Here is a 23286-nt window from a genome sequence, read left to right as displayed (position 1 = left end):
TCAGTGTGAGATCGTAGCCGCTCCTATGTGATAGGGGGTCCTTCACAGGAAGGGGATCCTCCCCGGCTGCTCCCAGAATAGTCCCTGGCTATAGTACCCATCCCCTGGCTGTGGATCACATGTCGAGTCCTGGGCAGGTGGGGGCCTGTGGGAGCGAGAGCCAATTTGGCGGGGGCACATATGTGTTTACAGTTTGAATTAGTGAGATGGGTAGGAGTGTTCCAGTTCACCACAGAACATACCACTTCCTGTTTGCTGTTCCATAACTGGCCTTTTGAGCTTACTTTTATTTCCTGTGCCATCCCCTAAAAACATTGGCTTTTGTGACCTCTGATTTAACAGGTCCTCAAATCATGGACGTTTAAAGATTTTTAAAATTTTTATTTATTCCTGAGAGACACAGAGAAAGAGGCAGAGACATAGGCAGAGGGAGAAGTAGGCTCCCTGCAGGGAGCCAGATGCAGGACTCGATCCCAGGACCCCAGGATCATGCCCTGAGCCAAAGTCAGATGCTTAACCGACTGAGCTACCCAGGTGCCCAAATCATGAACATTTAGGTGGCCTCCAGCTTTTTAATATTAAAAGTTGTTTTAATAAACATCTTTGCCTTATATACATGGCCTTAGAATTAATTCCTGCAAGTAGAATGCTTGGGCCAAACTGTTTATAAATTATAAATTATGATACATATTGTCAGATTTCCCTGTTGTTTTTGGTGTTTGAAGTGCCAGTTTGTGTTATTTATGTAATTATTAATGGAATTCTTATGTTCTTTTTTAATTTCAAAGTAAGGTTTCAGGCCTTTTAACATACATGGTAAAGATGTTTTCCCAGTTTTTATTTTATTTTATTTTTTCTTTCTCCAAATGTTTATTTAAGTACCGGTTAGTTAACATACAGTGTAATACTAGTTTCAAGTGTCAAATTTAGGGACTCATCACTTCCGTACAGCATCTAGTGCTCAACACAAGTGCCTTCCTTAATCCCTGTCACCTATTTCCCCCATCTCCCACCCACCACCTCCCTAACCCTCAGTTTGTTCTCTATGGTTAAGTCTATTTCTTGGTTTGCCTCTCTTCCTCCCCCACTCCCCATGTTCATTTGTTTTGTTTCTTAAATTCCACATATGAGTGAAATCGTATGGTATTTATCTTACTCTGACTTATTTTGCTTAGTATAGTGTACTCTAGCTCCATCCACGTAGCTACAAATGGCAAGATTTCAGGTTTTTTGTTGGCTGTGTACTATTCCATTGTGTGTGTGTGTGTGTGTGTGTGTATGTGTGTGTGTAGTGTGTGTGTCTGTGTGTATACATGCACACACATTCCACCTCTTCTTCACTCATCAGTTGATAGACACTTGGGGCTTTTTCCATAACTTGGCTATTCTTGATAATGCTGCTATAAACTTTGGGGTGCATGTAAAAAAATCTGGATTTTCCCAGTTCTTAAAAACTTTGTGGTATCTAACTGTTCGGATATTTAAATTTTTTGTGTATTTTGATTTAGCAGCTTTTCCTTTGTGGCTTCTGGAATTTTATGCCATGTTTGGAAGTTTTTCACATCCTAAGATTATAAAAATGTTAATTAATCCTTACTTTGTTTTAGAATGTGTACTTTTTTTCTTTTTCACTATTTATGGTCTGGAATCTGTGTGGATGTAAAGGATAAGGTAGCAATCCACTTTTATGTTTTTCTAATCAGCTAGCCAATTTTCCTAACAACCAACAATTTTTAATATACATGGGGAATTGGGAATTACCAAATCTTGATGGCTTCTAGTATCTAAAAGTGGCTGTTTTTATAGATAGAAATTTTCCATTTAAAACTCTGAGTTTCAGTTAAAACCTCTAGAAAGGAGCTGTGAACAGACCAAGAATATTGGTCTTGGCATTCACTTTAATGCATCTGAAATAGGCTGATTTTACAGAATTTGATCCAGAGTACTTCTATGTCTTGATGTTCTTTTGCCAAGCAAAATTGATTATTTCTAACCACAAGGGCTTCAGTGTTGGACTGAGAAAAGAGTCAGGGGGTCCTCCTGAACTGGTTGTAGGTTATATAATTTGGCATCAAGTATAATGCTTAAGTTTCTTTCTATTCTCTAGCCTCCAATGGTCAATGCCTCTTGTTGCTGAGGAGTGTTTTGGAGGGAAGGGCAAATTCAGATACTGTTTTTTCAAGTCCTAATAATTGTATCTTTCAAATGCTTTTTTTTTCCCTTGGCAGTTTGATAGGACGTTTGACAGATTTAAAGTATGTTAAGGCTGAATTCACTTGTACTTGGGAATATAATGAGATCTTGTACTTTTTATTTTCAGAAAACCAGCCAAGAATAGCAGTCTAAAAAAGAAGTATGTATCCAGCATTGCCAGGGAAACCTGCTGTTTAGATATGCTTTCTGAGAAACCACATGGCAAATGAATGTCGTCTTTGTCTCAGGTCACAGCAGCCTGGTTCTGCTGGTGAATCACGCTGGCTGATTTGAGCTTAGTTTTAAAGTTAGTTATTGAAATGGCCCTGAAAGCAAGGTGGTTTGTGACCCCAGGTGGCTGCATAAATGGTATCAGCTGGTGTGAGCTTGACACTGTTTTTCCTTTCTTTTGTTTGGCTTGAGACCCCTTGATTTGTGGCTGCTTGGCAGCTTGGTCCTTTAAAGTTCGTTCTTCATGGCTGCTTGTTCTCTGCTGTTAAAATATAGGAGGATTTTTATCTCAATCACATGGTGAGCAGAATGCAGACCGTGCATTTTGCAAGTTTGGTAGTGGTAGGATGATCAGTGAAAAGAAATAATTTAGATTTAGGTGGCTGAGTGGAAGATCAGAAATAGATCCTAAGACCTGCATGTTGTGTCTTGGCACCAAGGTCTGAGGTCCATTCCCTGTGGCTTCACTAGAAGCACAGGTGTCTTGAAGCCATTGTCTCTCAGTTAAGCTGTTCCAGCACTGTCTCAGTCAGAGAATGATGGGTTGTCAGAGCCAAAAGAGTCCTTACAGAGTACGTGTGCCAGCTCCTGCTGCATCTCCAACAAGAGGCACTGTCCAACGTTTTCTTGACCAGGTCTGGTCATTTCTGAGAAGAAGGAGGAATTCCACAGTGGAGAAGTAGTCCACCTCCAAAGCTCTGCTTGAAGATCTGTGTTTTTTTATTTTGTGCCAAAATTTGTCCCGGGATCTTCTACCCATGTGTTTATTTTGATTATTTCTCACAGAGACTTTTACAATCAGTTGGGATTATCGGACTTTTCCATTTTACAGGTAGAGAAAGCAAGAATAACCACTTGGTATTATGGTGACTTGACTTGAGTCCTTGCCAGTCTTCATGCTAAATCATTGTTACCAAGGCAAGCAAAGAAATCTTGGGTATTCTCTGTATTCAGTTTTGCTTTGATGGTAGCTTCATGCTTTATTCTCTCTATAATTCAGACCTTGAGGGGAAAAGCACGTGACCAATAGTAGATAGCGGATGATATTCCATTAAGAGTACAGATGAGGGTCTGACAGAACCAGATTCAGTTTTGGTCTTTGCCCCTTGCTGACTGTGTAATGTCAAATTATGGAATTCTGCAAACCTCAAATTCCCCAACTATAGAATGGATTAATAATTATAGTTGTAGATTTATTTAAGATCAAATGAGATTATGAGAAGAGTGCTTAATGTAGTGACTAGCTAATAATAGTATTTTTTCAAACACTGGCTTAATTATTGTTACGGTTATTATTACTATTGTGATTGTACAACGAAGCCCTTAAATCCTGCATTCCACACCAGGCAGTACCGGCAGGGCTTCTGCTGGCCCCTCTTGACAAGGCATACTGTTTGTCCTACCTTTCTTTATGCTTTCTTGGTTCACTGGGAAGAGCAGTGTTCTCATTCTAAGGAAGGGAGGTGGGTATGCAAACAATTATCTCTGGCCCCTGGAAGGTTCCCCATTCTTTCCTAGGAGGAAGTTCTGGGAAGTATCTCCGTGGTTGCGTTGGGGTCAGAACCTCAAGTTCTGGGAATGAATGTGTTTGTCCTGCTTGTAGGGCAGCATCTTTGCACAGTAATTCATGGTTGCATGTATTTGCAAAGATTGTTTCATCTTCTGTGGCTCTTTCATCTCAGTGTACCCGGTGAACAGTCCAGCTCCTCCCACTTTGTCCTTGTGATCCAGATTTCTTAGTCTGTGGTCTTTATGGTTTTATTCTAGATAAATCTAGTCACTTTCCCCCCCCTAGAAACCTTGATTTCATCTAAGTTTTTTCATTCTTTGGCAAAGTTTTTGGATGTTAAAATTTGTAGTATCTGTAATTCCAACTTGCTTTTCATTCCCAATATTTGTTTTTTCTTCCTTTTTAAGATTTTATTTATTCATGAGAGACACAGAAAGAAAGAGGCAGAAACATAGGCAGAGGGAGAAAGAAGCAAGCTCCATGCAGGGAGCCCAGTGTGGGACTCGATCCCAGGACTCCAGGATCATGCCCTGAGCGGAAGGCAGTCGTGCTTAACCACTTAACTTAACCACTGAGCCAGCCATGCATCCATCCCTCTTTTCCTTTTTTAAAAATTAATTTTATCAGAGATTTTCTCCTTTTTTGTAGTCATTTGAAAGAACCACCATATTTGGTTTAATTGTGCTGTTGGGCATTGGCTTTAGAATTCATGAATTTATGTTCTTTATCTTCTTTCTGTGAGTTTATTCTGGATGTTTTTCCTTCTTTAGTTGGACAGTTAAGTTTGTCAGTCGTTAATCATCTGTCTTTTCTAGTATATGCATGTAAGGCTATAAAATTCCCTCTAAGTATTACTTTAAATACGTTCCGCAGTTTTTGATATGTAGTTTTTTGTTTTGTAAAGTCAGGATTATTGAGGCTTCATTTACATAAAATTTGCCCCCTTTGTAGTGGACCATTTGATGAGTTTTGATAGATACAGTTGTATAGACACCACCATAAAGAAGATCTAGAACATTTACGTCACCCTGAAAGTTTCCTCATGCTCGGTTTTTGTCCTGATTGTCTCCTTTCTTACAGTGCCAAATGAATGGAATCACACAGAATACTGCCTTCTGTGTTTGGTCTGTCAATTTAGCATACTGTTGTGAGGTTCATCTATGTTACTGTATATGGACTGGTTCCTTTTGATTACTGTGGAGTTTTCATTGTGTGGATAAACCACAATTTGTCTATTCCCCAGTAATACAGTTTTCAGTGGGAGCAAGTCGGGAGTATTTTAATTCTGCACTCGGGCTGTTAAATACTCAAGACTATTCTGCATTTGAGGTTGTCTGGGCATTTTTTACATTTAAATTTTTATTTGGGGTTTGGCATTTTGGAAGTTTTTCCATTAGTGGGCAAGCCTGCGCTCATGTGTACTCATTGCCGCCCTTCCCCCTGTAGCAGTCTGGGGCCAGTCAGGCGACAGAAGCCACAAAGTAAGTTAACCAAGGGCAGTTTAATACAAGGAATGATTGCTTATGATGAAAGAGTAATTCTAAGGTCTAGGGAAACTTTGTGTGGTTCCCTAGGGCTCAGGGAGCATGCCCAAGGGAAACTTACGAAGAAAAAGTTTATATATATCTTATTAATCATGGTATATTACCACACACATCATGGTTCTCCCCCTTCATGATCATTCTAGATTGAAATTTTTGGTCAGACCTGAGGTTGGAGGCAGTTTCTTTCTTCATGGTGCTTGCTTATTATAGAAAACAGTTAGGATAAAATTTTAGATTAAGTTTCATACCAGAAAACCTTAGTGTTATTTTGTTGTTTTTTTAAAAGCTAAGTGTTTTTAACTCTGAGCTTAAATGAGCTAATACTGGGAATATGGTGATCATCCTTTCTGAACCAAAAAACTAGGACACATGGTCTTTACAAAGAGTTTTTTCTGGTTTGTGAATTTATACACATGTGAAAAGTATTACCGTGGCATACATTAAAGCACATTTGATTATCCATACCCAATTAAATACTTGTTGAAAAGAATAAAGGGCCATCTCAAAATACCAAGAACATATACATATTAATACTTTTATAGAATAAGAAATAAAGCCATCTTTTGTAGACAGTCATAAATCAGAAAAATACAAATTTTTATTTAGTAGTTACGTGGTTTTGCCAGAATTGAAAGTGTCGTGTGTGCGTGCGTGCGCGCGCGCGCGCACACACACACACACACACACACACACACACACCCCTACCCCTCTAACCTTATTTATATTTCTGATACTGCAAGGGGTTCAGGTCTCCAAGACTTGATGGCCATTACAGAAGGATTGTGACATGCTTTGCAGATAGATCTAGTCTGCCTTTTTTGTAGAATTCTTTTTTTCTTGGGGGATATTGAGAGAATATTTCTTTTTGGGTATTTAGGTTGTAAATCTCTGACACTTCATTACATGGGAGTACTCGGCAGTAGGGCTTACAGAGTTTTATATACTTTCCAGAAATTGAGCACTGTTCACTTACAAGTCTTCCCGCATCAGAAAGCCCAAAATGTAAAAATTCAGGCCTACAAGTAGCTTCCTCAGAGAGCTTTGGTGCATTCTCAACCAGTTTTCCATAAACGTTTTGTTCTTTTGGTGTATTTAAATTGGATCTTTTTTAGTCTGAGATACCTTTTAAGACTGCCTGTATTAAATGAAGTGAGATCAATTTGTATTTTAGCTTTCATTTTGCTTGGGATTCTTTGGGCTTCTTTCATTTGGCAAGATGAGAGAAGAAGGCTTGGCCTTTTTGTTATCTTGGAAATTTCCAGCCCAAGGAAGTGTACAGAGGCACAGCTTGCAGGGAGTCTTAGGTGACCAGCTAGCTCTTTTCCTGAATTATTAAGCTGCATTAAAACAGGAGCTTGGCACAGTTTGTGTTTTAGGTTTTCATACCTTTTGAAAGATTAATATCCTCACAAGAATGATGATAGGTTGGATGTCTCCCATTACTGCTTTCAGATATCAGGAGCATCACATTCTGCTCTATTCTTATACTCCACCTCCTTTAGACATTTACCATTATTCTAGATTAGGTGTTTAGTAACCTCCTGAAAGTTTTCCTCATACACTTTAGTTTCCTTCAGTGTGAAATTTATAAACTAATGTAGAGCTGCTCTTAAAATAGAATTTTTCTTAAAGAGTATCATCAGCAACAAAGACCAGAGTGAATTTTTATGTCCATTTTCCCTTGTAGCTTTTTATTTATTTATTTATTTATTTATTTATTTTTATTTTTATTTTTTTTATTTACTTGTAGCTTTATTTTAATCATGACAGTGGATGTGCTATGCATTTTGATTTTGGCATGCATGGGTCAGTTTGGAGTGATTGACATAGCCTTATTTAACAAACTTATATTATACTTTTAGGTTTATTTATTGATTACATATTTCCAAAGCTTCTTGAGGGAACCGAATAAAAAGTCAGTATAGTTTTCAAATAAAGATTAGGGATATGTTTCTTTATTAAATATTTATTGAGAACTCTTTTCTGCTGGCCTGACTCTCTGAAAATATATTAGATGTAGTTTGTGCTCTTAAATAGCTCCCACTTTAGGGAAAGGAAAAGGTAGTTGGCAAGAGGGAAGAGTTAGAGCTTGGACTGGATTGGAAGGTTAAATGGGCATTCCCTTAACTGAAGACAGGATTATATTCAGCGGACACATCGAGGTGTGAAAAAATACGGTGCCTGAAGGAATTCTGAATAGCTATTAGTAATATGAGATATGAACTCATAAATGCTTTTGTTTACTTAACCTAATTTTATCAATCCTCTGTATTTCAAATGCAATAGATATTTGAAACAAGATTTGCATGTCATTTAAAAATATTCGACAATTCAGACTTTGTCCTAAATTAGAGTGAGTGCTCCTTCTTTGCACTATAAATGCATATGTTTTTAAAAAAGGCAAGGCCTTTCTCTCAGAGACTGACCATGAGGATTCTTTCTTGCTTCCTTGACCCAAGGTTGGCTAAGGCTTTGCCATTAGACATACCACAGCACATAGCTTAACTCCACCGTTTACTTACTGAGCAAATTCCTGTATTTCTCTAAGTCTCAGTTTCCACCTCGCTAAAAGTGGATACTACTACTTATTTTGTGGACTGTCTGAAAATTACAGAAATAATGCATGTAAAGTGCTGAGTACATAGCACTCAATTAAAGCAGCCCTGATTACTGTTAGCAATCATGAGTCACTTAATAACACCATAGAGTGTAGCTTGTTTTCAGGATTTGCCGACCTCACTTTGCTCCACGTCTAGTGTACAGGGATCCTGCTGTATGCTTTCTGCCCTACACACACACCTTTACTCACCCCCACCTCTATCCCCAGCCAGGCCTGGTATATGTGTCTGACACTGAACAGGTACTCCCTACATCTTTATAGTTAAATATATAATGGTAGGCAGCAGCAACGCAGTGCCTCTTAAGAGCCATTATTCTTCAGTATTTGGGGTATGAAAGCTCCTTATGAGTTCTTGCTGTGGAAAGCCAGAGGCATGATGGTAGGGGAGAAAAGCTGGGGTTGGTCAAAACTTACTATTATAAAACTCTCAGAACAAAAACAACAACAAAAGCAGGAGCATTGTGATTTTCAGGGTGAGTTGTGAAAGTTCATGGCAGAACAGAATTGGAGTAAATCTAAGCATGCAAAAGTACTACCTCACAAATTAATTTTGTCATGTAAATTGAAGGATGATTTTTGATAAATCACAAAAACCTAATAATATGCAAATATAAACTTTATGAACTTTGTATTATAATGAAACCCCATTATTAAAAAAAAACTTTTGCTTTTTGCTCTTTTGTTTATACCATATATTAGAGTGCATCCTGCACACCCACAAACTCGTACATGTGCCCTGCACTGCGCCCTGTGGGCGGGAGGCTCCCTGGATGCAGCCATTAGGTTGTTTGAAGCTAGTCTCCCGAGCCATGTCAAAGCTTATGTCGTTACATCAGGGGCCTGTGTGGAGCCAGATTTCTTTGTTTTACCCAGGCTTAAGGTCTGCGCTTCATTCCAGTCCTTCTGGTAAATATCTTAAATACATGCAGCCATGTTTTCTTTGGTTGGAATTCTGGTGAACAGTTCCGTGGATTGAGAACGTGGAAGTTCTGATAACAATTCCATGGGTTGATTCCATGAAAGTAATCATAAACTCAAAGTGGGATCGAAATAAGCATTAATACTAGGTTTTTGAAAAAAAAAAATACTAGGTTTTTGCATTAGAAAGATTTTACAAGGGGCTGATGGAAGCATGATTTGGCATGACCATAATTTGAATCAGAGGAAATTTCCCACAAGATTCATTTAAGCAGCAAGATCTTTTGAAATTGAGTGGCCTAGTACTTACTTCACCTGCAAGAGTTGATATATGATTGTCAGCTTGCTTGCTTCTCTGCTTGGCTACCTTCTCACTCATCTGCTGAGAGATTACTGCATCACCTGAGCATCTGACTAACTCCCCTCTCCCTGGTCTAGAATCCACATGCCTAGATAGAGACAGATTCACATCAGTGGAACTAAAGCAACACCTTAGATGCTTTTGACTGACCTTAGTACATTTTCCCTATTGCACTTTTGCTGACCTTCTAGTGGCTGGTGTTGAAGTTATGGAATGACATTTTGGTGGCATTGTTCAGCTCTCTCAAGCTTCCCCGTCATCTTGCTAAATTCCAAAGGTGTGTTCTTTCCTCATTCTGGGCGACTATAAAAACATCACCTGTGACAGGGCATCAGCCTGACTCACCTGTCTAGAATGGATGATGTGTTTGAGAGACTGGTTGTAATAATGGATGCAGAATTATGAATGCGCAAGTATAGTGTGTACAGATTTGAGGCTTGTCCTTAAAAGCTCTTTGTCAAAAAAAAAAAAAAAGCTCTTTGTCAAGTCTCTCTGATGGTTTTTGGGGGACATTGCATAACGCTATTAGTGCAATAGACTTCTGAGGTGAGTTTCTAGCAACAGAGGAGCAGAACTTAGAACCCTGTACCTTGGCTATGGGCCAGACCCGTTTGTTCATTGTGGGCCTTGTGTTTAGTGCATCTTGACTCCGCTCATGCATGATAGGCTAATTGTCACTCTAATGCCCATGAGTTACTTCTTTTAATGAAACTTCAGCTGGATCTTCCCACTTGTTCTCCAGGCGGCTTGGTGCAATGTAATTCGGAATTTCAGAGTTATCGTGGCTATTTGAGAAGAAACCAGTTCCCATTAGCCTTCTGTATTCATATATTCATAATGCTGGGAATCCATAATGCTGGGAATCTGAGGATTGTGCTGTGGTCTGGCCCAGAGGAAACAAGCCAGATTCATCTGATTTTGGGTTTCTCACACAGAGTTCACCAGAGGCCCCTCTGTATTTGTGGTATGTGTCCTGCACCATATTGTGAGCCCATCAGGCTCAGTTCCTACAGCAGCAGCTGTATTACTTAAACATTATATTAACAATTATGTTACTTAAACATTTTCCCAAAAAGAATTTAAGGTGGTAGCTCCCACTGAACCACGTTCATTTTGGTGTGTACCAGACACTATGTTATAGACTTTACCAGCACCTCTGGATGTCACAACTTCCCCTGTTGGATAAATCCTGTTGTCCTCCATTGAAAAATGAGGAAAGTGAGGAACATATTAGGTGACTTGCCCAAGGGAAGAGCCCCCAAGAGCAGAGCTACAGTGGAACCCAGGTCCATGTGACTCAGAGCCAGCGCTCTTGCCTAAAACCTTGCTGCTTCTCCAACACATACTGCCTTTTACATTCATGTTGCCCAGTGGAGCTCCTGGCCCAGGCGAGTGGCTGGGAAAGTTGGCTGATTCCATCTGAATACTGTTTGGTAGCCTTGAATTGGGTCACTGCCCCTCAGCTGCAGTGCCTGGCACATAGTAGGCCCTTGTATAGGTTTACTTGAGGAAAGACAACAAAGTAGACAGTACCATCCCCATTTTACAGATGAGGAAACCTGATCACAGAGAGGTCAGGTGACTTGCCTGAAGTCACCATTATTGCCCGCAGTGGCACTTTTGAATGCGAGGGCCATCTGATATATGTAATACCAGCCAAATTCATGATTCTTCCCATCTTCCTGTGTTTATCACTAACACAGGCCTATTTCCAGAAACCCTTGGGGATGGGGGTTACAGTCTTTTCCAGTTCCTTGCTGTATCACTTTGGGCAAGTTACTTGCTCACTCTTATCATTGTTGACTTCACTTGTAAAGGGAGAACAGGAATAATATCTACCTTCCGGATGAGTTGATTTTTGCAGACACCTGCTTCACTCAGTGCCAGACACATGGCACACATGCCAGTAATGAACGTCTTGCCTCCGTGTCTAAGTGTAGCATCTCATAGTGAGGACAGCATTGTATCCGGCTGAAGTTCAGGCTGAAAAAAAAAGTCCCCACTTTCCAGAGACCACAGCCTTGCAGAGAAATCTCACCTGCACTGCACATACATTGTTGCCTTTGCTTGCTCAGACATTGGACAGACATCAGACAGGGCGAAAGGTAACAGTGAATGGAGTCGAGGCGTGTGTTAGATAGTAGTGAATGCGTACAGCCACACAGCATCTGTACTGTCAGATTCAGAGCCCATCCATGTCCATATACTCAAGACTGATGTGTTGATTAGCATCCAAGTGGTTGGAGGATTGTAAATAACCATGGTTTAGAGGCTTATTTTAGTTTCTCCTCCCTTCTGTGACCTCTCCCGGAAAGAGAGCAAAAAATCCCTGTGCTTGGTCTGTTCTCTTCAGCATAACCCAACTTCATTAAGGATTAGCCTGTGACTCTGGGCTTGGCATGTTGTCTCGTCCAGAAGGATCATGTCTTCTTTTGATCATCTTATTCTTTCCAGAGCAATAGTTTTTTATTGGAATAAAAAATTAAAATGGACATGCCCATTAGAGATGACTGAGCCATGGTTGGAGACTTGCTTCTTATCAGTCAGTATCAAACACAGAAGTGGGAATCAAGGGAGCAGAGACTTCCTTCAATTTCAAAAGAATGTTGAGAGGAATAGAAGCCCTCTGAGGGCAGAACTCACTCTCTGTTCCACCCTGAGTCCCCACAGCACCTTGCCTGGAGCCCTGTTGCATATGGTGGCGCTCGGGAAGCTAGAAGTATCAGTAGCTTCCATTGTTATTTGGAAACAAAGGGCAATTTATTCATTCCTTCAACCAGTATGATTTGCAGTATAGTGAACAAGACCAAGTAACCTCCCTCATAGAACTTTCGTCCCAGTAAAAGACACAAGTAAAAGAAGGAAATAAATGAGGGGCTGAGATAGAGAACTCGACGTGTCAGGGAGGCAACCTTTTGAGGGAAGATGCTCAGGGAAGGCTTGCTCAATTCTCTGAGGAGTTGCCCTCTGAGCAAAGACCTAAAACATAAAGAAGAAAGGGGGACGAGCCATCCAGGCAGAGGATCAGTAACTGTGTAGCCCTTGAGACCAGAAAAAGTGTGGCTTGTCTGAGAATTTGAAGTTAAGGGTGGCTAGAAAGTGTGAGCAGAGGGGAGAGTGGTGGGTGATGACGTCCAAGGGGACAGTGGGGCTAGAGATGGGGGGCCTTTGTAGCCCTGGTGTGCTGTTGGATACCTGTAGTGCTGGTGTGCACTTTGATTCCAAGTGCAACAGGAACCGGGGTGGGGGTGTGATCTAGTTAATTTCTGTATTTTTACTTATGCTTGTGGCTATGAAATGCAGGTGGCCTGGATTGAGTTAGAGATGAGATTGAAGGACGGGATATGGGCAGGGACCGCTGAGGGGAGGGAAGGGTCAGGGATGATTTTGTGCACCTGGCAGGAGGGTGCTATCACTCCCAAGATGGGGAAGACCAGGTTTAGGGGTGAGGGTGGGCTGGGACTCGAGAGTTTTGTTTTGGTTGGATTAAGGTGCCGGATTTCCCTGAGCCGATCTGGGACTGAAATATAAAGTAGGATCTGCTCTGGATGTGGGAACCTGGAGTTGCGAGGAGAATGCTGGTCTAGAGATGTCCCTATGGGTGTCACAGTATAGAGAGGACGTGTAAATGCTAGGGGACTGTCCTGCAGCTGCTGTCAGCAGCTCGAGCTCCACTGGGGGAGTGTTTGCTCCTCTAGAATGCTGGCTGCAGCAGAACTGGAGAACCACAGTTACTCTACTGTGAGATACCCACCCGAAATTTATTTATGCCACCAAGGACCAGGAAGGTGAGATGCTACTTTTGGCGCCATAAAACCATTCTGTGAGCTCGTTTTCAGAAAAATCCATATCTGGGGTGTGACTGAGGCATTAGCGGTGACTGACTGGCTGTGTTCTAATGGGTCAGGTGTAACTTAAGCCTAAGGCCTGAGGGCAAGGAAATCAGTGTGAAGGTGGTGGAGAGCAAGCAAGGGTGCCTGGTGCCTCCAGATTAGATCAAGGGCAGAAGGACTGCAGAGAAATTGGAAACCTAGAAGCCTTGACCGGAGACAGGCAGCAATTACTTTGTGAGGGTTTTGCTGTGAGAAAAACAAGAACGAGGATGTAGAAGCAGTCTCGTCAGACTTGAGGAATGACAAGAAACACTCGAGTAGCTTGAATTATGGTGATTGAGTCGCTCACGACTGTGAACTTTTAACTGGTGATGCTGGCGCTCATGATCTGTGGGTCCTCCAGAGAGAAACACTGATTCTAACAAGACTTGAGGTCATCTCGGCAGCCTTCTCTTCCAAGTGGGGAAACAGAGGCCTAGGGGGCAGGGGTGTTTGTCTGAAGCCAGGGCCACTCCCCTAACTTTGATGTCTTCATCCCACAGTTGATGTTTCATCCTGATGGATGTTGAAGAGCAAGTCCCCCAATTCCCGCCTCCCCTTCCTCCACTGTGCTTTTTCTTCCCTGTCTCCTGTCACCCTCTCATGGAAGAGCAATCCTCTGGTTTACGGTGTTCATTCTCAGGTCTCTGTCTCGCCTCACTGAAATGTAATCTTCACAAAGGCAGTGATTTGGGGTTTTGGGTTTTTTCACTGAAGTATCCTGTGTGCCCTGGGCAGTGTCTGGCCCCTGGTAGTTGTTCAGTGAATATTGGATGGATGGATGGATGAATGGATGGATAGATGAAAAGTATTTTTGTTTGACTATAAATAAATTAATGGATGCTGTGGGAAAATGCCAACCCTAAGGCATTGTTAGCCCAAAATAGAGTAGAATATTTTCTTTTTTACTTGTTTGATTCTGGCTTAGATTAGGGGTTACAGGAACAATTTGTTTATGGGAAATTAATTACAGACTTTTCAAAATATTAATAATAACTAGTGTTAATAACAGCAGCAGTAGCAGTTATTAATAACTGTGGTGATAACTGTAATTTATGGAATGTTTACTGTCCGTGAAAGGCATGCCATTCTGTGCTACAGATGTCACACCCATTAACTCATCTGATCCTCATGAGAGCCCAAGAATGGTGGAACTGGGGTCTCATCTCCTGAGGCAGACACTGAGGCTCAGAGGTGTAGTCAGTTGTCTAGGGTTGAACAGCCACTATGGATGAATGATCTGGAATCCTAAAGATTAATACCCCAACTACCAGTAACACTTGGTATTAGGTTTGGGGCAGTTTCTTTTTGGAGAAGAAACTGAAAAGGCCAAAAATGAGGCAAGCATTGCTCTTTGGAGAGTCCTGGGACCCAGAACACCCTCCAGCTGGTCTGAAACCACAGGCTGGAAACGAGATGTGGTTTTACCAACGCAGCTTTCCAGCATCCCCCCACTCTCGGTTCTACATTCTCACATCACAAAGAGCCTTTCGTCTTAAACTGTTACGCTTTTCTTGCTTTTCAGACCACCTCCCTGAAGCAGGCCAAGGCAAATTCCTGTGGTGACAGGTCACTAAACCATTCCTGGGGAGGCCACTGTAGCCCCTCACACTTGGTCACACCCCACCCTGGAAAGGAAGGGTGGACAGAAAGAGGCTCCTTCACCTCCTTCATATACCACTTCCGTGTGGGGGCCTCAGGAAGGGGCTGAGGGACATGGTGATTCCATAAATCTCTCTGAAGACTTGAGTAAGCCTTTGAGTTCTTGGAACACTGCACCTATTAAACTGGTTATAAGCTCACGGAATTAATCACCACCCATTGTGGATAATGTGGGCTTTCATTCCCACCCGTGCCAGCCAGAACTGGGCTTGCTTGGATTCAGTGATACTCCATACATACAGCAGTGAAACCACATGCTCCACAGCTGCAGACACAGTTTGAACATGAATAACACTTCTGGGCTCTGGTAAAGAGAGAGGGTTGTAACATACACTGCATTCTTAAGCACCAGGCACTGTGCCAGTATCTTTACAGCCATGATATCATTTAATTCTAATAATAAGCATGATAAGGCATGGCTGTCCCATTTCTGAAGGTGAGGATGGGTGAGAGGTGACTTGCCTGAGTCTCAGAGCATTGCAAGAGGGAGAGCCATGTTTTAACTACAGATTAAGTTGGTTCTCAAACCTGGGCTTTGCTACTCTGCTCTTCTGTGGTACCAGGTAAGGGCATGAACTTTGGAGCTTCACTGCCTGGATTTGAATATTGATTTTGCCACTTACTAACCATGAGACACTGGGCAAGTTACTTTACCACCCTCTTCCTTGGCTCGTTTATCTGTAACATGGGGATAATAATAATATATGCAAATCATAGGGTTGTTACAAGAATTAAATGAACAGACGTATGTAGAGCACTGAGTGGCACATAGAAAGCACTATGTTAGCACTAGCATTCACTACTAGTTTATATATCACGTCCTCTTGTACCCTCTGGATGATGGACCCTTAATCTCAGAGGTTTCTAACTATCCCTCCCACTGCTTGCCTCTCTATTCTCAAGACACTTGTATAGGTAATCCATATGAAGCACTTCAAGAGGTGCCTGGTGTATGATTCCCGATAAGTGTTAATGATGCTCAGTATGGCAGTGCCCAAGACACTGGGGGTAGGGGTGCGTGGAGAGGGGTAGCATTTGATCCTTAGTGAGCAGCCACTCTCCCTGGTACAGTATCTAGACAGAGACACAGTCACCATCCAGAGGCTCATCTTATGGGGGGGACAAGAACTAGGGCAAGGATTATTTTGCATACACCAAGTGGCTGTTATTTTAATGCCCTAACAATGCATCAATATGTAATTCATTGAAAAGTTAGAGAGATGAAAGCATTACTAGTTAAGTTCTTGGTTATGGCAGAGTAAATTGAAGAGATTAGCACTTAGACTTGTCCAGGGATAAATCGTCTCCAGAGACCTTGGGGCACGCTGTGAATGAATTATCACTCTCTGGCTATGGCCACCCCAGACTGGGTCCAAGGACAGAGCCTTCCCTTCTGGGTGCCCGGACAGGCTGGGCTTCCCGGCTCTGCGCTGACCTGGGCTTTGTCATGACCGTACTTTCCCCTTCTTCTAGCTTAAAAGTTGGACAGTGGAGGACCTTCAGAAGAGGCTCCTGGCCCTTGACCCCATGATGGAGCAAGAGATTGAAGAGATCCGGCAAAAGTACCAGTCCAAGAGGCAGCCGATCCTGGACGCCATCGAGGCTAAGAAGCGGCGGCAGCAGAACTTTTGAGGGAGGCCTGGCCAGGAGGCCCGCCCGCACAGCAGGCCTCCGGTGAACTCGGGCTGCTCGCCACTCGGCTTGTTGGCTTGTTGGCCAACACGTCTGCCCCGTTGTTTCCCCACAGCACCTTCACCTTCGCGAACTCAGGACGTGCGCCAGTGGGAAGGGCTGCCTGCCATCAGCGTGCCGCCTCGTGTATGGATTTAAATTAGTCAGTTATGTTTTTCAAAGGATTCGTATCGGCGCTTTTAAACTCAGAGTTTTAAACCCCAGGAACCAGAGACTCTAGGATGAGTGATAGCTGGGAAAGTGTTACATGTTGTCTTGTCTTTCTTCTCCCAATAGCTTTCAAAGGTTCTTTCTGGAAGACTTTTTAAAAATATATAAATATGCACATATATATAAATTATAACTGGATTCCCCCACTGAGTGTGGTGGCATCTCTGTACAGGTACAGTTTTAAACAGTTGGCCTCTTTTCTGTAAGATTATGGTACTGTGGGACACGAGGGCAGGGGCACCGGGAGGCTCTTGGGGTCACTCAGCTCCCAAGAACCAACCTCACTCTTTTGCAGGGCTGCATTTAAAAATTTGGTTTGGGCCAGTTCTTCCCCATGGATTCAGCCTTGTGTGGGTCATCTCTGGCTTCTGGAGCTATGGACCATGTCCGAGGAAAAGCCTTGAGAGTTTGTGTATACTTCTCAAGTCCCAGGAGAAGTCTGGTATCCTCTTTGCAAACTGCCCCTTGTGGCTTCAATGCCTTTCACCCATCTGCACTCTCCCAACCGCCTGCAGTCACAGCACAGATACTGCCCAGTGCCTTAAGAGGAGACATGACCCAGTGTGGGGATGGGCCTGCCAGGACCTCTCCACAAACACGGGGCTGTGTGCAGTCCGCAGAAGAAATGTTTTCAGAGTTCTCATTGTTCGTGTGAAGATCGCACAGGGGCATTTTGCTCCACGTTCCTTACAGACAGGGGTAGAGGGCATTGCTTTTGTGATCATTTTCCAGTATGTGACTATTTTCTTTTTTTATTTTACTGCTGAGGGGTCTGGAAAGGACACAAATATCAGACTAAGATCTGTTCTCCAGGAGGCTCCATCCAGCCCCGCAGAATGCCAGAGCTGGAAGGGACCACAGGCATCATCAGGCCTGACCAACCCTCAGAGAGGGGAAGTGACAGAGTGTCAAAATCACAAAGCAAATTGAAGCAAGAGCTGGGACTGGACCAGAACTCCTCACTCCTGGGCCGCTGATCCAAGCATTCCCTTCCCCGAGGGGAGAAAGCTCTGCCATTTGGGTTGAGTGGTCCCAGGGTACCCTACCAAGGGAAACTTGCTCTTGCCTGGTCTCCTCAGTGGAGACCCCCTAGGGAAGCCAGGTTCAGGTTTGGCTGGTCCACGAACTCTGCAGCCTTGGCCGGACAGCAGACCACACCACGCGGGCAACCTAGGGCCGCAGGTAGATCAGAGGGCTGAACCATCCGTCTGTGGCACTGGCTCATGGCCACATGTCATGTAGTCCACAGCAAATAGAAGACAGGAAAGGCAGATGTCTGCTTATTTTTTAATAATAAGGATCTGTAAGGATAATGTAATTTGACTCCATAAGAATAGTGTAATTTGACTCCATAATTGCTTTTGCTTCCCAAACCTGGGAATCAATGGAGTGGCAGGGAACGTCCCTATTCTCTAGCCAGATTCTGTTCTTTGCAATAAAAGCAAGTTTTAAAAAGTGTAAGAGGCAGTGGTTGGTCTGCAGGGTTTGGCCAGTTAGGCAGTTATGTGGCAGATAGAACAGAAGACAGTTGGAAGATCCCACTGGAATAACCAATGGCAGCTAGCATGTGTCGACCACTGAGTATATGCCAGGCACTGAGCTAGGTGGGCTTTTTATATATGTCAGATCCAAACTTCACAAGAACTCCTAAGTTAAGTACTTTATCTCCATTCCATAGATGAAGAAATCAGTTTAGAGAGAGAAAGACCATGTATTTCCCAAGGCAATACAGCTAGTAAGTGACAGTCAGGACTCATAGCATCACCACATGGGACCAAGTATTTACTGACTTAAAAGGAAGATCACAAGTCTTTAAAATGAAGGGACCACCTTTTCTTGCGCAGAATAAATAACTCCAGCTGGCATTTTTAGGTTGGGAAACAGCCGAATTAGTAATCAAGTGTGACAGCCAAGTGAGTGTCCCCAACCTCAGCATGGAGCGTGCTTTCCACCACACCATATACTGTGCTCGCGAACAGGCCTGCCTCAACCTCTTTCATTTTAGAAAGGACTTTGCACTTGGCCAGACAGCAGGGGATTTGCCCATTTCTTCCTTCCTAAGCTAGATCCAAGTAAAAGAAGGTTTTGGTTTTTCCCCATAAATATTCTTGGGTCCTGAATCTTGATCCGGAGTTTATTTTGTTCTAGCAAAGGACACTGCTCACCAGTCTAGCTAGACAAAGCCCTCAGGCCAAAAGTCAATTTCTTTGGACCAGGTCCATTTCCTGACAAGGTGCATTTGTTTCCTGGTGACAGAAAGGCAGCGGGGCAAGTCCTAGTTGTTTTCCCCTTGAATGCTAACTCCAGCATAGGTCAGCGTGCTTCCTTTGAGCCCTGAGTGTTGGCATCTGTGACTTAAGCTCCCAGGGAACGCTGTTCCCCTCATCTGTTCTCTCTTTTTAAGAAATAATGACCCACACCTAATTGTATCTTTAAAAAAAAAAAATCTCAAATTCTCTAAGAATATCTTGATTGCTTCCTCATCAGTAATTTTGAAGCAGATTTCCCTTTCTTTTTCCTTTGTCCCTTCTCCCAACCACCAACTGGATGGATAGATGGATGAATGAATGTTTGGCTGGCTGGCTGGCTAGCTACCTAGGACCAATAGTCAGAAGCAACTTAAGAGCTGTAGCCTTGACCCTTTGAGACTACTGTGTATTCTGATCCAGGAAACATTTAGCACCTGCCAAATGCCAGAGGTTTATTATACCATTCAAATTTCAGTAGCTTTTACCAATTTCAGGAATGAGAGAGGTGACATCATTATAGCTCCTACAGATATTAAAGGACTATGGAAAATGTCTTGAGCAACTATGCTAATAAATTCAACAGTTTAAATAAAATGGACAAATTCCCTTTAAGATATAAAACACCAAAGCTCATTCAGTAGATAATCTGAATAGCACTGTATCTATTAAAACTTAATAGTTCTGGGAGATACAGGTATTATTGTCCTCATTTTACAGATAAGGAAACTGAGGCTCAGAGGGATAAAGTCTGTTGCTCAAGGCCATGCAACTAAAACATGGTGGAGCTCGGATTCAAATGCAGGTCTTCTGATTCTTATTCCAGTGCCCTTTCCAGCAAACCACGTTGCCTCTAAGAATTGGAGCTCCTCAGCCTCCCATCCCATCCTTTCTTACACACTGTGTGTTTCCATCAGGATTGTATTCATTGTATTTGGACTCTGTTCTTTTTTGTGTCTAGAGAAAAAAAAAATCTCTTCCACCAGCTTGCACTCGAACCAACTTGGAAAAAGCTTAAATGCTGTTGCTGATGTACAACTTAAAAATGTGAAGTTTGTAGCTTTAACTTTTTGTAATAAAAACTAATAACACTGGCTTAAGTGCTGACTTGAAATGCTATTTTATAAAGTTTGGATGTAAATAATCAATCGAGGTCAGCAGTTTGTATATGTAGGAGACATAGCTTCTTCCCTGCACCCCCCCGTTTTTTTTAAAATTTGAGGTGCTTCCTGTGTGTTTTTATGTTAGAATTGTTCTCCCTCCTTCCTACACGTGGTCACCTTTGTTTTAAATAAACTGTCCTTTGGAACCCAAGACTTTCTTCTTTTTAAAAATGAGATCCTCCCTCTATAGCCTGGATAATCATGTTGTGAAGCTCTGTGATACTGACTTTGTGGTGTGTTAATTCTAGAATCCAAAGCTGGGGGAGAAAGGGATAGGATAGGGAGAAAACTTTTGCTGATGCCTCCTGTGTGCCAGGTACTGAGCTGGTTGTCAGGGACATAAAGATGAACCAGACATGGTTCTTGCAGACCAGGTGGGGAGCTGGTCAAGCACCTTTGGGAGAAGGAAGTCCATGGGCCATGGACACAGGAGAAGGAGTGACCATCAACCCTGCTGGCATGTCCCACAAAGCTTTGCTGGAGGAGGGAATACATCCTGAACTTAAAAATGAGGGCCAGGTCTGGAGAGGGGAAGAAGTGACAGCATGAGCAGCCTATTGCAGAGGGTCCAGTGTGAGAGTGGCCATCTCGGTGTCCTTCATCCCTGTCTCTTGTTGCATGAAGCTGGGCCACCAGCGGCCCAGCGTTCAGAGGAAAGCTGCCCTCGTAGGGCCCATCCTTATTCAGAAATACTTCCCTCACCTGACCCTGGGTTCTCTTAAAGTTTACCCCAGAACAGAGAAGGAATAAAATTACACCAAACAGCATAAGGCTCTTGAGTCAAGTTGCCCTTTGGGGTTTAATACAATAGTCCCACAGTCTGTGTGCACAACTGTCATGCCACTCTGTCATCCTTTCTGGATGTGGGGGTTTGTTTCTTGTTGCCTGATTGACTCACCTCACTCCCTGAAGTAGTCTGCATGTCTTCCTTCCCTGTTACCAGCGCTGATGATGGGTGTTCCCTACTGCTCAGATTGAGAACCTGAGGCCAAAAGGAGGGAAGGGGAGGTGAAGTAAACTCACATCTACCAAGCACTTCCTACGTGAGACTCGGGGCAGAACCTTTTAGATGGTCTTATCTTTTCGCACAGACTCCGAGGTCTCTAGTACTGCACCCTTTCTGTAGATATGTGATTCTAATAGTGTGCGGTACTGCCCACTGGGTAGTGTTCTGGAAATGTGGCAGAGTGGTTTTGTGGTAACCATGAGCGCAGGTTTAATGGGCAGAGGCAGGGATGCTAGATGTCCTCCCGTGCATTCTGGGACAGTCCTGCACCTGCTCAGCACCATAGACAAATCCCACTGGACATTTATGTTGGTGAGAAACTTGTTTATTAACACCTGATGCTAGACCAAACCTCATTTACATCTAAACACAAAATACTCTGTACAAGGAAGGTTTTACTGTTAATTTTCCAAGAATGAACCATGCAGAATAGAGACATTCGTGGGTTTGCTTCATTTGGAGCTTTCCCGAGAGTTGCCAACTATCCACAGCAGCGGCACAGGCAATATTTGAGTCACTGGTACAAGACAACACACAGATCAGTTTAGATTTATAGCTGTCACATTCACAGCAAGTGTGTGTCACATGTAATGAATAAACGATCATTTCAGAGAAGGATGAAGTGCCACAAAGAAAACAGTAGTGAGACTGTGAGCAATATGTGCAGATAAGCATGTGTGTGAGTATATGTGTGCACACACATGCATGCACACATGCGCAGGGAGAGGCAGCTTTATGGGGTGATCCAGGCAGGTCTCTGAAGAGATGGCTTTGAAGTGAGACCTGAATGACATGAAGGAGCCAGCCAGGCGGAACACGTGGATGGTGTACATTCCAAGCTGAAGGCACAGCAAGAACAAAGGCCCTGAGCCAGGCACAGAGATTGGATCTGTTGGAAGGATGGCCTCCATGCCTGGAACACAGCACACAAAGGAGAGGGTAGGTGGCAGTGAGATCAGAGAGGTGAGTGAGGATGAGCGTGCGGAGCCTTGTGGTCTATGGGAGGAGGTCTGGGTGTCATTCATGATGAGACAGAAGCAGAGGGAAGCCACCCCACCGTGCCATGTCAGGTGTGTTCACTCTCAGCCAGCATGCAGCCTTACAGTGTGGCGAAGACTCAAGTTTTGGTCATGTTGAATCTGGACTCAAACCCAGACTTTTGAGCCTGCTATTCATGCTAAAACCCCAAATGTGGCCTCAAGTTCAAGAGTGAATCTGGTTTGTGATCTGTACCCATATAGGCCACTTCCTTTCCTCTGCTCACAGTTGCTTTACCATTCCCAAAGAAAACCAGAGCGCTGCTGGATTTCTCTTTCCTTCCTATGCATTTCTAATTTTCCTCCTAGGATTTATTATGCCAGGCATTTTCACACGTTACCTCACTTGAACTTGGCATCAACACTCTAAGGTGCAGGTGTTATTATATCAAGACAAGTGAAGAAATGGGCTCAGAGAGGCAAAGAAACCCAACCAAGATCACACAACTTGTAGGTAGCAGAGATTCAAGTGCAAGTCCATCAGGCCTCAGGGCCCGTAGGCTTTCCCGTATCCCACATGGTATCGCTCATGTTCTCCCATCCTATTCAAATAATTGGAGTAATCCCCTGCCCGAGAATGAAGGCAACACAGGAATGCAGGGCCAAGAAGGCAATAAGGGAAGAGACCTGATGACCTCAGTCGAACCTCTGGATCCACCTGAACTTGAGCCATTGTGTTGTGTTTCTGTCACTTGTAACTGAAGGATTCCTTACCCATCCAAGAATGTAGGACAAGATGCAGGTGGGGGAGGGCTTTGGATACCAGTCTGAGTGGAGGAGGATGGAGGTCAACGCCAAGACATGCTCCATGGAGATCAAAGGTCCAATCCAGAGTCCAGCACCTGGTAAGTGGCAGGGCCAATGCTGGAATCCAGGCCTGACTCCCTAACCAAGGTGTGAGCAGTTCCTGCCCTTGAACTCATGAATTTCCTGAAGGTTCTGAACCCACTCTGTTTGAACAGGTTAATCACCAATCTACATCTCCCCTCATCCTCTTGTTTTCCAGCAGACAAGATTCTGG

At 43.2% G+C, this 23286-nt stretch overlaps 1 protein-coding gene across 1 annotated transcript in view; it reads left to right on the top strand.

Annotated features, from left to right (window-relative positions):
* STK4 (serine/threonine kinase 4) overlaps positions 1–20373 on the top strand; it is an 86692-nt gene extending 66319 nt beyond the window's left edge. The window contains exon 11 of the mRNA XM_041732928.1: positions 16385–20373. Within this exon, the coding sequence (XP_041588862.1) occupies positions 16385–16543 (159 nt within the window). The 3' untranslated portion in view covers positions 16544–20373. The remainder of the gene's footprint in view (positions 1–16384) is intronic.
* Positions 20374–23286: the final 2913 nt, after the last annotated feature.

Source organism: Vulpes lagopus, chromosome 18 (assembly GCF_018345385.1).
Source record: "Vulpes lagopus strain Blue_001 chromosome 18, ASM1834538v1, whole genome shotgun sequence".
Lineage (NCBI taxonomy): Eukaryota > Metazoa > Chordata > Mammalia > Carnivora > Canidae > Vulpes > Vulpes lagopus.
The sequence above is the reverse complement of the archived record's forward strand: the minus strand, read 5'-3'. Positions and strand labels throughout refer to the sequence as shown.